Raw genomic sequence first — 15,268 nt, 5'->3', positions numbered from 1 at the left:
GGGGGCATGAACCGGCGCCCGCGCGCCGCCCGGATCTGCGGGCCGGCCTAGACCCCCGCGCGGGCCCCGCGCCCCAGCCGCTGCCGCCGCCAAGCCCCGGGGCGCCGCGATGCAGCGGCCGGGGGAGCCGGGCGCAGTGCGCTTCGGCCCGCCCGAGGGCTGCGCCGACCACCGGCCGCACCGCTACCGCAGCTTCATGATCGAGGAAATCCTCACTGAGCCTCCGGGGCCCAAGGGCGCCGCTCCTGCCGCCGCCGCCGCCGCTGCCGCGGGCGAGCTGCTCAAGTTCGGCGTGCAGGCTCTGCTGGCGGCGCGGCCCTTCCACAGCCACCTGGGTACGTGCGGGGCCTGGGGCCGCGGGGCGCTGGCCGGGCTCGGCGGGAGGAAGCGAGCCGCGGCGTCTTTCGGACGCAGCTCCGGGAACGCAGGCCCCCGACCGTTCCCTCCGCGCGCTCCCGGCGGGGAAGCAAAGGGGGCAGGCGCTGGGCCGCGCAGAAGCCAGGCCTCGTGCCCGTGGGCCAGGCCTGCCGGGAGGGCATTCGCTCTCTTCTTCGCTGCGACCCTGCGGTTTCCAGCCCCGAGGAGTCCAGGCCTGGGGACCCGAGCCCGCATCCCCATCGTGGGCGCTGGACCAGACTGCTAATGTCAGACTTCGGGTCAAAGCGACCTCAGGCCGCGGGCGCCTGGGCCTTCCCACAGAGAGCTGGCTGGGAGTGGCCGCGGCTGCCCAAGCCGGGAAAGCCGGACCTTTGGGAAAGAGGCCCGTGTCTCCGAGTGCTATGCTGGGGGCTGACGCTGGCCCGAGCCAGCCCGGAGCCTCCCAGAGCCCGGGGTCTCAGGCTGGCGACGAACCGACCTGTGCTGTAGCACAGAGCCCCTTGGGCCTTGCCTGGGGACAAGAGGCTTGTTTGTGAGCTGCTGCCCGAATGGCCCTTCTGCTCCAGGTCGGCTGCACCTTGGCAGAGCTTGAACCAGCAACTCAGGCTTTTTCTGTCCCTTTCGGTTCTCTTCTTTCCTTGTCGGGGCCCTGTCTTGACCTTCTGTGCCCTCTCCACTGCACCCCTTCTTCTGGCCTTTCCCCGTCTCTCTCCAACCGGCCTCTCTCAGTGGGGTGGGTCTGCCCTTCCTTTCTCACCTTCCCCCAAGGATGCTTTCTCCCCTCTGGGCTCTCTCATATTCACCCGCACATCTTGCCTGGGCCCTTCCCGATTCCATCTGGGCCCTTCCCGATTCCATCGGGGCTAGAGCACTCACTGGTAGTGAGATGCCTATCTGGGCAGGGAGCCCTCCTACGTTCTAGCGTGACCTCAGCCCAGGGAGCCGACTTCCTCCACATGCAGTGACCCTCCAGCCAGTGTTCCGCCTGCCTGGGGGGCCGCAGGGCCAGTTTGTTCGTTTTGAGTCCAATCTCTGCTACCTTTTGCCTCCAGCTGCACGGTTAATAATTCGTTTGAAGCGGGCAAAAAAAAAAAATCGTTTAGGACTAATGAAAACTGAAACGTCTTCGTGGGGGAGAGTCTAAATGGAGAAAACAGGAAGAACAAATTTCCCATTTCTTGGGGTGCTTTGGAATTTCCGGGAAGCGCCCAACTTCACCCCTGCTGACAACCCGCTGTCTGCCCCTCAGAATTGGCTGTTTTGCCCTGCACAGAAGAGCAGATGTGCTTCTTCCACTGAAACTCTTCCCCACCCACCCACCCCCGAATGCAGCAAAGCCTATTTAGTTGGGGCAAATGCTTATCTTCCTAACTCTGTGCCGTTTTTTCTTGGTTTCCCTTTTCCGTGACACATACTCTATGTGTTTGGGAGCTTCGACCTTGTTCATTGAGAATCCTGAAATCTCAGAGCAGCTGGGGCCTGGAGAATGCCAGGCAGAGCCCGGGTGGGGGAGGTCCCCTTCCCAGACTCTGGGGACCCTGGCGTCGAGGAGGTTCAGCCTAGGTGCCTGGCGCAAATCTCTCACTTCCCGGCCAGCACGAAGGTTTTGTGTTGGGGTCACCGGCTGAGAGAGAGCTCTCGGCTAGGGCGCATGGTGCGAGGATCTCCAGGAGGAGGAGCAAGGCCCGAGCTCACCCGGCTCCCCACTCTCTCCCCGCAGCCGTGCTGAAGGCCGAGCAGGCGGCGGTGTTTAAGTTCCCGCTGGCGCCCCTTGGCTGCTCCGGGTTGGGCTCGGCGCTGCTTGCCGCGGGGCCTGGGCTGCCCGGCGCTGCCGGCGCGCCGCACCTGCCGCTCGAGCTGCAGCTCCGCGGGAAGCTGGAGGCGCCTGGCGCCGGGGAGCCGGGCACCAAGGCCAAGAAGGGGCGTCGGAGCCGCACCGTGTTCACCGAGCTGCAGCTGATGGGCCTAGAGAAACGCTTCGAGAAGCAGAAGTACCTCTCCACACCCGACAGGTAGCGCGGGGCCAGGCTAAGCCCAGCGGGTAGGGGGAGGGGGCTGCTTGCCCTGCTGAGGGTGCACCCCGCTCTTTCCAGAATAGATCTCGCCGAGTCCCTGGGTCTGAGCCAGTTGCAGGTGAAGACGTGGTACCAGAATCGAAGGATGAAGTGGAAGAAAATAGTGAGTGTTTTTGTGGCATTCTGCGCCCTCTAATTGTGGCCGTGCCCCTGTAGCCTTCTTCAAGAGCTGCTCCACCATGGAGACTTATGCCCAACCCTCCCGATTCCCTTGGTGCCTGGTGCCCAGAGGGACCCTCTCTGCTCTCTGTCCCACTGGGTGCCCTAGCTCAGCTCCTTTCGCGCTCCCTGAACCCTCAGGATTCCTGGAAGACTTGAACCCCTCTGCCGGACCCTCTGGTCACTTTTCCCTAGCAGCGCTCAGACAAATGGCCGCCATTTCCCGGGGGCTAGGCGCGGCCTCGAATGGCCTCGTTGGGCTCTTCAGGCCCTGCCTGGGCACAGGGCGCGGGGGTCCCCGGCCCAGTCCCAGCTCAACGCGGTGCCGCCCGTCTCCCGCGCAGGTGCTGCAGGGCGGCGGCCTGGAGTCTCCCACCAAGCCCAAGGGGAGGCCCAAGAAGAACTCCATCCCCACGAGCGAACAGCTCACGGAGCAGGAGCGCGCCAAGGAGGCGGAGAAGCCGGCGGAGGCGCCGGGCGAGGCCGGCGACCGGAGCCACGAGGACTGAGCGCGGCAGAGGGTTCGGGCCCAGGGAACCCCAGCGCAGTCCGCGGCCCCCATAACCCGCCGGAAGCCGCGAGTCGGCCCTTCTGCGTCCACGCCGTTTGCTTTCTAAACTTTTTATTATTACCTTGAATGCGGACATTTAGGGGCCAAACAAGGAAGGACAGACCCTGAAGCCAAACCCGTGCGCTCGCGGGCCCTAGCCTGGAAACACGTCCAGCGCGGCGGAAGGTCGCCTCCTCTAGGAGCTCGCCGTAGCCAGGCGCTCCAGGAGCATTCACGCCCCGATCCTATCCTGCACCCCCCAGTCGCCTCGGGCCGCCCCCCCGGGCCCGGACGCCTCCAGGCACGCACCCGCTTCCGCGCGTCGGGGGACCCCGCGGCCCGGCGCAGGCCACCACGGCCCGAGATGGCGCCCGGACAACCCGACATCGCTGGGGCCCCTACCCCTCTCTTACGAAGACGGTGATTTTTTTCCAATAAAATATTTTATGACACAGCGGGACTTGATTGGGGGGGCGGTTTCTGAATCCGCGACGTTGGCAGGGGGGACGCGGCGAGGTAAGAGGGACACGCGCAGTGTCTTCTGAAACATCCTTTCCCCGGGCTACGTGGACTCCAGCCGTGACCTGCTCCACCTGGCCCGGGCCGGGCACGGAGGAAGCTCGGTCTCTGCAGGATCCTAGGAATCGCTTCCACTCTGAGCATGAGGGCCACTCTGAACCTCCTGCCCTTCCTTCTCAGCCCAGGGCACTCCAGACGGTAGCAAACGGGCTACACAGGGGTCGCCAGCCCGAGGGCACCGCGGCGCTCACTCCGGAAGTTGCCCGGGGCTGAGAGCCGCCTCCTGTTGTTGGTTCAGTCTCCTGGGGCTTTAAGGACTAACTTCGAGGTCCTTGAGATTGTACGGGCCAGCCCTTCCTGAGGCCTATGGGAAACCAAGGACTCGGGGTTTGCACAGAGGCCGGCCACCATCAGCAGCTCCAGCATGCAGAGGCGCCTGCCTCCCTGAGTTTTCAAGTTTTCCATGGTATACACAGGAGGGAGGCATCTGGCAGCCGAGTACCGGCACCTGTGGGGGTACCTAACCAAGGCAAAGGGCCGAGGACTCCAAACTGCTCAAGGTCACGCAGGGTGCCCTTTCCAGGGGCGCGGCTTGGTGGCACGTGTTTGCCCTCCCTCCCCCCTCCCCACACAAGGAAGGCCTCGGTTGCCTCCTGGTTGCCTCCTCTCTCGTCTAGTCTGGGCTGGGAGCTTGCATGTTGGTTCCTGTTTTTGTGCTTCCTAGGACTACCACCAGGGTATGGAAATGGAAAAATGGCCACTTTGCTGGTTAAAGCTAGGGGAGAGATGGAAACTTGGTCCTGCAGAGTTCCAAACAGGCTGGAGATTTGAAACCAGGTCCTTGCAGGTGCAAATAAGAGGGAAAGAGAGTCAGGAACATTATGCTGAGACGAAGACTTTGCATTTCAGTATGTGAAAACCGTTATGGCCTCCACCTGCAGCGGCCAATGACTTCCTTTTTAAATCGCTGCTTGATCGCCCTTTCCTGAAACCTGCACTTGGATTACTGGTACCCGAGCATCTCAGGCCTTGGTTTAAGGCTGGGAGGAGTGAGAAAGAGGGTGTTTTCTGAGGGCAGCAGGCAATTCTCTGCAAGCCCCAGCCCTGCCAAGTCTCTGGAAAATAAGCTCCCTTTCTAGGCTCTTAACCTTGAAACAGCTCCCAGAATATTCACTTGTCACTGTCCCCTGAAGGGCCTGAGAAAACCTGCAGTCCGGAGGGAAGGAATGGACCATCAGTGTATGAGTGCACCTTCTAATCCCTTCCAGCCCTTAGGGTTACCCCCAGTTCTGCTCAATGTAGTGGTCCTGAGCCAGGCCCAGGCTAGCCAAATCAGGTACACTACTGAGTTTAATCCTCTCCACCTTGAAGTGTGGCAGGGGTGGGAGTGAAAATTCGAGTTCTGTCCCTCCTGGGCCTAGGGGACAGAAATTCCATCACAGCCTTTGTTAACTATGCAGAGTTGTGGAAGGAGAGTGGAAGAGGAGAGAGGAGGTGTACTGACCCACACTCCTTCAGTCCATTCTGGGACCTCGTTCGGGGTCCTCAGGTTTTATTAAATCTGAGGAATGCAACCTCGGGCAGATTGCCTTGTGGTTCTATGGTGTTTCCCCAAGGCAGCCCCCTCACTGGACTGGAGGAAAGGGCCATAAAGCACTAGGGCTCTAAGAGGGAGGGAGAGAGGAAGGGCGTACAGCAAATCCGGTGCCACAGCGCAAGGGCAACCCCTCCAGGCACAGCTGGGGAACCTGATGGGGGCACTGCTGTCATGAGGTCTCCAGCCGGTCAGTGGGGGAGCTGGGCCCCAAATGAGGGGTCCAGATTCCAGTGCGAGAGGGGGTGGGAGGGGTTTCTGTCACTGCCTGCATCGCTGTGCTCCTCGGCGGACAGGGTGCGGGGTGACTGCAGCAGATCGAGACCCGGAGGCCCGGGAGAGGACGGGGCTGTGTGCCGGCTGCCTCCTGGCACCTCGGGGTTCCTTGCTTGGGTAATTCCTATGAGACCCGATGGAAGCTCAGGCCCGCTCCAGAAAAAACCGAAGGCTCGGAGGCAGAAGTTTTACTGCCCATCCCAAGACTTCTACCGCGGGCCGTAGCCCGCAGAACCAGGACTCTAGGTGAAGAGCGGCAACCTATCCACGGACGGTGATGCAGTCGCCAGGCCTGAGTGACACCCCATCCCGGCCACCCGGGCCACCCTGTGCGGAAGCCCCCTCCCTGCCTGGTGGCAACCGCTGCCCTCTCTCCAGGCCCGGGCCTTCGGGGAGGGACGGTCTTCTCGCTCCCTCCCCCTCTGCTGCACAAGTCTCTTCTCCGCCCCAATGTCCTGGGAAACAAAACCCGGAGACCACACCGGAGAGCAAAGGAGGTCGCGGCTGTGTCTCTGGAGCCCGGAGCCCGGGCTGGGAGAGGGCTCGGGTGTCTCGCGAGATAAGTGGACCTGGACTGGGGGTGGACGGGGAACGCCCGTGGCGGCCAGGACCCCGTGAGCAGCACCCGGGATTAGCCAGACAGCAGCGCTCGGAGGCAAGAGCGAAGTTTGCGCTTCTGGGCTTTATGGGGTGGGGGTAGGGGCCTGGGCAAGAAGGGGGACTTTGGGGGAGGTTTGGCTGAAGAGCAAGCCGGAGATGGGGGATTGTGACCCCGATCCTGAGCAAGTCGTTCTTCTTGTCGGAAGCGGGAGCCTAGCTCTGTGCGGCGCTCAGCTCAGGCCAGGATCGCAGGAAGCGTTCAGGGGGAAGTGGGCCTCTTGCGGCCGGCCTGGGGTCCGCAGCCCTTTTCAGAGCCTCCGACTAGCCGCTGGTTTTGCGCGGAGCCGGCACCACCAGGATATGACAGGCGCAACCGGGCAGGGGCTCCCCATCCCCCCTCTGCTGCCCCTCTTTTTAACAAATAAAGTTTACTCAGGTTTACACTCTTCCCCTGTTCTGGATTCTCCTGTAGGGTCATTGGTGAGAACCCATAACGTGGAAGAAGGGAAACAGGGACCCCAGGGCCACATTAACCCGGCCAGGTGCGAGGTTTGCGTCTCCTGGAGCCGGAGGGTGCTCTCTTACTCTACCTAAGGGGAAACCAGGGCCTGAAGCGGCGCTCAGCCGCCGCTCAACCTGGAGTAAGCAACACTTCCTAGGGACCTTCCTGGAGCTCCAGGGTCCAAGGAGAAACCAGGCATCTCCTTCGTCTTTGGTTGCCCCACTGCCTGATTTCGTTTCTACACTCAAGGGACCACCTGATCCCCCAAGCCTCTGCCCCCAAGGCCTCCCCAGGCCCAGGTTTCTCAAGGGCTGCAGCCAGGCTAAGAATGACCACAGAGGCCCCATAGGCCCCTCCAGCTCAGTCTGGCCCCAGACTTTCTGAGCTGAAAGAAACATCTCCAAAACCATCCTCCCAGCCCCACTTTAGGGAAGTAAGGAAGCCAGGACTCCTCTTTCCTCATAGGTGGGCAGGGCAGAAAGGTGACAACAGCAACAGGGTCGTGCATCTGAGTCTGAAGTTCTTCATTGGCCTTGGTCCCTAGGCCACTCCACATCCATGGTGCAGCAGAAGGCGGTCCTCCTGCCTTTGCAGGGGCCCCTCCCTTTTGTGACTTCAAAAGTTCCCTTTGTCCTAGTTCTCACATTGTATTACACTGCATCTCATTGACTTTAAGACGGCATCTTCCCATTTCTGAAATCTGGGTTCATATGACAGTTGCGGGGTGTATGTTCTAGGCACTGTGGGCCCTGTGTCTGCAGGATGTGACTGTCCCTAAGGAGGTATCCTTGGCTGGACAGCGGAGGCCCCTCACCTCTCAGGCACCAACTCTCGATGGAGAGAGCCACAAAGCCTGGGGGGAGGAAGGGATCTTCCTCAAGGTGCAGGAAGACACAGGGCAACAGCATTGAGGGAACTCGGATCCACTCACTCACCAGGCAGAGGCTAAGGGGGACAGGGCTGTGGGTTGCGGGGGTGGGGGGATCAATTCATAGGTGGCTCTGACCTCGGAGAAGTATTAGGAACACCCAGTCCATTGATTTCCCTGATTTTTTCCTTTTAATGTAAACTCAGTAGTGATCTGTGATAGAAATTTATGTCTTATTAAGCTCAAAAGAGATCCTTGAGTAAGTATGGGATAAAAATTCTAGGTGCTAAAAAAACACTGGGTTGTGTCTTCATTGGCAACGTTTTAAAATTTTTCCTTCTTAGTGTTTCAGGAAATAACGGTGTCTGACATCAGCGTTATCATGGACTGTCTGATATTAATCAAGCTCTTTCTTGGGCCATTCATTCATTTAACAAGCAGTAACTGAATGTGGTGGGGTTCTCAGGACTGGGACACAGGCCCTTCCCGCCTCATTGGTCCAGTTACAGCCTGGGAAGATAGGTGCCCTACTCCCATTCTGAAGATGAAGGTAATGCTCAGAGATGTTAGGCAACTTGCCCAGGGACACACAGCTGTCAGCAGTGGAATTTGGATCTGATTTCAGCTCTGTGGGTCTCCACTGCCCCTTATCCATCAGCTTGGTATATTCTAGATGGTTTAGGGTCCCCAATGGCCCCTGCCTGCCTGGAATGAGTCTCATCCATTTGTCTACCAAGTATCTATTAAATGCCTGCTGTGTGTCAGGTACTGTGCTAGTCATGGGGCACTCAGTCTCTGATGCAAGGAGCTCATGTTGGAAGCATAGACGCCACAATTAAATCTACAAGATGATTTCAGGAAGTAACAAATGCCTTGTAGAAAATAAAGCAGGTGATAGACAATGAGTGTGATGGCAGCTTTAGTCAGAGTGGTCATGGAGAGTCTCTCTCAGGAGCTGACTCTTCAGCTGAGACCTGAATGACAAGAAGGAATGCCTACCTGGCAGTGGACATAGCAAGTGCAAAGGTTCTGAGGCATTTTGGAGCTTGGCCTTAAAGACACAGAACAAGGTCAGAGTGGTGGGAACAAACGTGGAGAGGTGGGCAAAAGCAGTACGTAAGGAGGTGAGAAGGTAGGTGTCGGTGCTGCCTGGAAGGCGGCGGGGAGGAGGTGGCGTTCTGGCTCCTGCCAACGGCAGACCTCTGCCAGTTCATCCCCTCTGAACTCCACGCCACCAGAGCCCTGCGGCCGCTCCACCTCCACCAGGCAATTTGCTTTTTTGTTCTTTTTCATAAGGATGCAATTTTCTGCGTGCTTTAAAGACATTAGAAGGGTGTTTGACTGACGCGCCATGCGAAACGCATTAGCAAGGCTCGAGGCGCTGCGCACAGGAGGCGGCACCCGCGTGGGGAAGGGGCAGGTGGAGGCGGGAGCAGGCCCTGGGGACTGGCCTGGGGCAGGAGGTAGAAAGACAGAAACCGGAGAGAGGAGAGGCAAAAAAGAGAGAGTTGGAGAGATAGGAGATGCAATAATGGAGTACCAATGTAGAAGCATTTGGGGGAGGGTGCAGAGAGGGAGAGAGAGAGAGAGAGAGGGAGGGAGAGGAGGTGGAGGGGGTAAAGAAACAGCTAAAGGGGAGTGACGAGACTCAGTGGAGATGGGGAGAAACAGAGGAGAAAGGTGGGGAAAGGGGGCAGAAATGAGAGTTACAGACAGGAGATAATAAAAGGGAAGGGGGGCAAGGAAGGTGGTAGCAGGAATGGGGTTCTTCCTGGGGCACGCTGTCTCCCAGTAGACGGTGGGGAACATGCAAAGCAGTCTAAAGTGCCTTTGCCTGTGGTTGACTTGCTGTACTTCAGCCTCTCAAACATGCCAAGCTCCTTCCTTCCTCAGGGCCCTCGCTCATGCTATTCCTGGGCCTTGATGTTCTTCCCTGCACTCCCCTGCTGTGTGTCCTTTCTCTTCCTCCAGGCTGGGGCTCCCTTGTCACTTCCAGGGTGGCCTACTCTGACTGCCTTGCCTTGCTGGCTGGCACTCACTTCTGCTGTGATGCCCTGTGCATTTGCCTGGAGTCTGTCTTGGGGCATGGCTGTCTCAATCCTGGCATAGACTGACAGCCCCCAGCAGCAGCTCCTTTCCACCTGACATTCTCCTGAGCCACAGGAACACTGGATTTGCAGCCAGACAGACCTGGATTCAGACCTCCCGGTTCTTGCTGGGTTGGGTGTGCACTGCAGATGCTCAGAAAACTCCCAGAGCTAGGAGGGTGCCAGGCTGGGCTCTTTCCCTTCCAGGGTCCCTGCAGGGTACTTCTTTCCTGTGTGAACAGGGGCAGGTGGGCTGGGCATAAGCAGGGTGGGCTCTGGAGGGGTTTGACCTGGTCCTGGAGCTGGGCACCCTCCAGGTGTTTCCTGGGGGGATGTGGTGTGGGAGCTCATACCAGCATCGTCCCCCAGCCTTGGAGCCCAGCTGGAACCCAGTGCCCTCCCTGAGCTTGTAAGTGTGCCACCACTGCCCCCACCATTTATGGAGCACCAACACTGGGCACTGCTTTGGTTAATTGTCATCAAGTTTAATCTTGAAGCCCTTCAAGTTGGAGACTACCAAGTCCATTTCACAGATGAGGAAACTGAGGCTCAGAAAAGAGATGACTTGCCTATACTTACATAGGCAGAGCTGGGGTATAAATTCAGGCCAGAGCAACTTACTATTTCAGCTCTGCATCCTCAAGCCCAAGTAGATTCCTAAGAAGGTTTAGCTGAGAGCAATGGAAGGAGCCTGGCTTGGTGGTTGAGGGCCATGCTAGCTTAGGTTCAAATCCCGACACACCACTCACTAGCTGTGTGACCTTGGGTGAGTTACCTGTCTTTTTTGTGCCTCAGTTTCCCTTTCTTTAAAATAGGGACCGATAATAAAACCTCATATCCTCCTTGAGGTGCCCGATCACTTAGCAAGCAGGATTTTCTCACAAAGGATTTTAAAAATTATTTTGAGGGTATGACATGACGTTTGTGTGGTGTCTCAGGGGCTGAGGGGAGTGGCTCGGGTGTTGTCAAAGAAGCAGCCCCCTGCCCCACCTTCCTCCCACATGTGTCTTCGTGGCACTTATCATTGTGTGCAATTTTTGGAGCAGTTATCAGTTGATGGATTTCTGGCCAGCTCTCCCACTGGGAAGGCAGAGACCCTGCCTGTTCTGCTTATCCCTGCGCCCTCATTCCTGGGACAGTGCCTGGGATGTGGTAGATGCACAAGAAACACCTATGGGCCAGAAGAGTGAATGCCACTTACAGGCCGGGAGATCCTGGGCCAAGTACTCCCGCCTCAACACATGCTAAGGATGTGTGTGAAGATCTCATATGACAATAGTTAGCCTGGCCTTCGCTCCAGCAGGCTCTAGAATGTAATGCCTCTCCTCCCAGGGCCTTGTGGTGGTACACTGAGGCAGGGGCAGGGTGATTGTCAAGACCCTGGGCGTGGCCTTGGGGAGCTCTACTCCTTCAGGTGGCTGCTAGGAAACTCAGGGCCTTGTCATTGTCAGGTTTACTGTTTAACAGCTCCCATCTGCCCGGGGCCAGGCCCAGAGTCCCCCAGCCAACCCACCCGTCCACCCTCTCCCCTCACCACCCTCTGCCTGGCCTGTGGGTTCCACCATGTCTAGAACCTCTCACCTTCCGGAGCTCCCTCCCCTGCCTGTGGCACCATTTCTGCTCTTCCGCGGTTGGCCAACAGCAGCTATTTCTCAGGCACGGCTTCTCCAGGGACCTCTCTGTTTAGGTTGGGCACCGGGCTATGCTCCCACATCCCCTGGGCTTGCCCTGAACCTGGACACTCACACATATCGCCTCCAGACTGTGGTCAGTCAGGCCTTCAGTGAATGAATACGTGAGTGAATGGATGAATGATGGCCTGGGCCTGACTTCCACCTGCAAGAGCTGGCTTCAGGCTGCCTGAGGGTTTTTGCTGCCACCAGAGCCCATCCTCACAGTAATTCACACACTATACCCCAACCAGTGGCTGCCAGGAGTTGGTGGGTAAGCATAGAATCTTACCCCCCAGTTGCCCCCATGGGAATTTGCTGGAAAGCACCCTTTGTCAGCCATGTGGCATTTTGCCCTTTGTAATAGGAGTGCATGGGGTGAGCTCCATGGAGGACTGTCAGAGAAGGTTACCATCGAAGCAGCCCCACTGACAGCTCTGAGTTAATAAGGCTCTAGTAACATGTTATTTGAACAAGGGAATAATTGCTAAATAAGTTTAAGACAGTCAGATGTAATAGATGCTTTCTGAGGACCCATTCCAGCTCAGAGCTTCTGGAATCATCTGACGCTGTTCATCCACCTACAAAAGCTTCTGGATCTCTGATGCTGTTCATCCACTTTCAAGAACTTCTGGAATCCTCTGATGCTGCCTGCCCACCTTCAAGCAGCCACTGGCTTTGCTTCAACACTGGTGTGTGAAGAGGAGGAGACAGGGAGGAGGGGGAGGAGGAGAAAGGGCCGGAGCAAGATGAGGGAGGAAGCAGGACACAGAGAAGGGGGAGGAGAAAGCAGAGAAGTACATCAGTGTTGCCCTGATGTCCAGCCTGTGTGATGCCAGCAGCTGATGTTCAGAAGCTTCTGGATTCCTGCCTGCATTTCCCACTTGTCAAGGAGACCTTAGGCATTGTGTGAAACAAACTGGTAGAAGCCCTTCTACAAAACGGGCATGGTGTTTCTTTGTAGCAATGGCCCTGTCCGATGGCCCAGCTGACGGAGGATGTGCAGGTCCAGAGGAGGGAGGGAGGGAGGACACAGAAACCACACCTTGGGGGTCTGTGGGAGAAAGCCCAGGCCTGGATGCTCTGAGCACGCACTGCTCATTCATTCATGCATTCTTGTCTTCATTCCCTCCTTTGATCCTGCAACAAAAAGTTATTTATGCCATTCGTACACCTATGTTCATAGAAGCATTGGTCACATTCGCCAAAGGTGGAAACAACCCACGTATCCATTGATGGATGAATGGATAAGCAAAATGTGGTCTATTCATACAATGGAATGGTATTCAGCCTTAAAACAAGGAAATTCTGACACATGTTACAACATGGATGAACCTCGAGGACATTATGCTTAGTGAAATAAGCTAGTTACAAAAAGACCAATTCTGTGTGATTCCACTCATGTGAGGTGCTTAGAGTAGTCAAAATCATACAGACAGAAAGTAGAATGGTGGGTGCCGGGGCAGAGAAGAGGGGAGAATGGAAAGTTATTGTTTGATATGTACAGAGTTTCAGTCTTACAAGATCAGAAGAGTTGTGGGGATGGACAGTGGTGATGGCTCAACAATGATGTGAATGTGTTTAATATCACTGAACCGTATGCTTAAAAATGGTGAATGGTAAATTTTACATTATGCGTATTTTAACACAATAAAAGAAAATCTTAAAAATATTCATGTGTTCTAGCTCTATCCACTGAACGTTCCTTGAAACAATAAATCCAGTAGCAATGAACACATCTGGTGCCTTCACTGTGGACTCTCTTTTCCCACTAAAAGGAACCAGGGCTCTGTAAGAGAAATAGCTGGTCTATGTCTGGGGCAGGAAACAGGCAAGATGAGCTTGGAGTTTCTTGTTATAACAGATGGCAAGGAGGTGACTAAGGCTACTGGGTACATGTGAAAAGGACCTGGGGCCAAGGAGAAGAGCCCCCTGCTGGCCAATATGGGATAATTTGAGCAACAATTATAACTGCAATGATTTGAAACATATCAAATATTTGAAAAAAACTCAAGACCAAGGAAAACTCATTAGTTGCTTTTGGAGGGGGCTAGGTGTTATGGACTCGATGTTTGTGTTCCTCTCAAATTTATATGTTGAAATCCTAACCCCCAAAGTGATGGGTTGGCCCCAAGGCAAGGAGCAAGGAGAGGCTAGGGCTCTGTTTTGCATGAGGGCCTGAGAAGCAGTCCTCGGAGCCCCCATGTGGTCGCCTTTCTCCTCAGGGGGCCTGGTGCCTGCAGAAAAGAGCTTTCTTCCAACATCAGCTGCCAGGGATGCCCATGACGGGCTCAGCTTCCCCTCACAAGAGGCGTGCGATGTGAAAGAGGCTGTAAGAGGACAGGGCGGCAAGTGGCGCTGCCTCTGAAGGCACCTCCAGCCCTTAGAGGCAGGGTTCTTCTCCCCAGTCTGTAAATGAGGAAACTGAAGCCAAGAACGAGCCAGTGAAATGGGAAGTGTCATTTCTGGGCCCCCAAACCACAGGGTCATCAGCTCTGACTGTGGTGTCTGTGCTGGTGTGTGAAGCGTAGAAAGTGAGGAGGACACAGGCTCCCATGCTGATGGTGCTGTTTACTGTCTGGGTGCAAGCCTGGACTCAGTGTTCCCGTCGAGGGGGCGCTGACCTGCAAGGGCATGGGGTAGTGTCCCATGCATGTCTGAGCTCCTTCCCTGCTAGGGTCCCATGTCTGCAGGACAAGTCCCTGTTCACTGCTGTCTTCACCACAAAGTACTGTTTGTGATTTTTTTTAAAAACACACTCTCTGTGAGTGACTCATGCATTTAAAATTATTTTAATATATTTTACACACTTGTGTATAAATGGGGCCGTGTGTTTCTTCTTATTAAAGGAGTCTTATTTAGGCTGGTCATAATATGATCAGGAGGCTCTCTGCTGAGCCCGGGGTATTTATAGGGACTCAGAGTGGTGAATGTGTGCAGGGCAGCTCTGCCGTGTGGGATTCTAGGGGTGCCTATGCCCAGTGGTCCTCTCTGGGGTGCTGCAGACCCCAGGGCCAGGGCGTGCAGGCTGCAGCCTCCTGTACACAGCAGCTTGAGATGCCCACCTGGGGACCCCCAGGACCTGCTCCAAGACTCCAGGAAAGGCGTTGGTCAGGTAAGAAAAGTTGTCAGGTCCTAGTCCACACAATAGGTGGGCATGGAGGGGCAGTGGGCTCCAGGTCCTATCCTTGTGAAGCCAACTTGCTGCACTTTTGAGAACCTGCAAAATGTCAGGTTATCGCTCTGGGGATACAAATGTGGGTGAGAGCCAGCCTGTCTCCATCAGTGGGGACGTGGACGTGTGAGTGGAACCCACTTCCCTTCCTGGTCTCCTCAAGTTCCCTGGCCCCCTGAGACTCCCTCCACCTTCTCTCTGCTCCAACCAACTCTTCAGCCATGCTGGCCTCCCAGTTTTCTCTCCAACACCTGCCCCAGGGCCTTTGCCCGTGCTGTTCCTTCTTCTGGACGGCTCCTCCTCCAGACACTTACACAGCCAACTCTGTCCACTTCTCACAGATGCTCTCTTCTCTGCTGTCTTCTCAGTAAGCTCCCCAGCACCCAGCCCATGCCAGCACCCCTAGCCTACTTCCTCACCTTTCCCTGCTCCAGTGCTCTTAGCACTTATCCCTAGAAATCACATTATCCGTTTTTTGGCTTTATCTTGTTTATGTCTGTTTTCCCCTCCACAATAAGATCTCTTTCATTCCTCCTGCTTCCTTAGCTCCAGAAGGGTGCCTGCACACGGTAGGTGTCTGATAAATATTTGCAGACCGACTGGACGGATGTGTTGATTGATTGAGTCTGGTCTCCTGGTGAATACATTGCCCACATTTTAATTTGGTATGCTTTAGGGGTGGAAGCACTGGGCCACAACTGCACGCAGGTTCAGCTCGGGTGGAAACTGTCAGCAGCTCTCCAAAGTGGCCGCACCGTCTCAGCCTCCTTCTGTGGGATTCACGTTGCTCTAAGTCCTCCCTGCACTTGATGCTG

The 15,268-nt window shown here is 56.4% G+C and overlaps 1 protein-coding gene across 1 annotated transcript; it reads left to right on the top strand.

Moving 5' to 3' along the window:
* Positions 1–109: 109 nt before the first annotated feature.
* On the top strand, positions 110–3,121 carry BARX1 (BARX homeobox 1). Its single transcript, XM_029201447.1, has 4 exons — positions 110–335; positions 2,099–2,390; positions 2,472–2,556; positions 2,957–3,121. Exons 1-4 carry the CDS (start codon positions 110–112, stop codon positions 3,119–3,121), a joined length of 768 nt encoding a protein of 255 aa, XP_029057280.1.
* Positions 3,122–15,268: the final 12,147 nt, after the last annotated feature.

The sequence above is a fragment of the Monodon monoceros genome, unplaced genomic scaffold (assembly GCF_005190385.1).
Source record: "Monodon monoceros isolate NGI ecotype Baffin Bay Population unplaced genomic scaffold, NGI_Narwhal_1 Super_Scaffold_5, whole genome shotgun sequence".
NCBI lineage: Eukaryota > Metazoa > Chordata > Mammalia > Artiodactyla > Monodontidae > Monodon > Monodon monoceros.
Note: the sequence above shows the minus strand (reverse complement) of the source record. Positions and strands in the feature narration are given on the sequence as shown.

Excerpts from the sequence above, each read along its gene's own strand:
- BARX1 (XM_029201447.1), top strand. The coding sequence starts at position 110 with ATGCAGCGGCCGGGGGAGCCGGGCGCAGTGCGCTTCGGCCCGCCCGAG. Across the intron at positions 2,391-2,471 it reads TACCTCTCCACACCCGACAG|AATAGATCTCGCCGAGTCCC; the intron begins GTAGCGCGGGGC and ends CGCTCTTTCCAG. Across the intron at positions 2,557-2,956 it reads GGATGAAGTGGAAGAAAATA|GTGCTGCAGGGCGGCGGCCT; the intron begins GTGAGTGTTTTT and ends TCTCCCGCGCAG.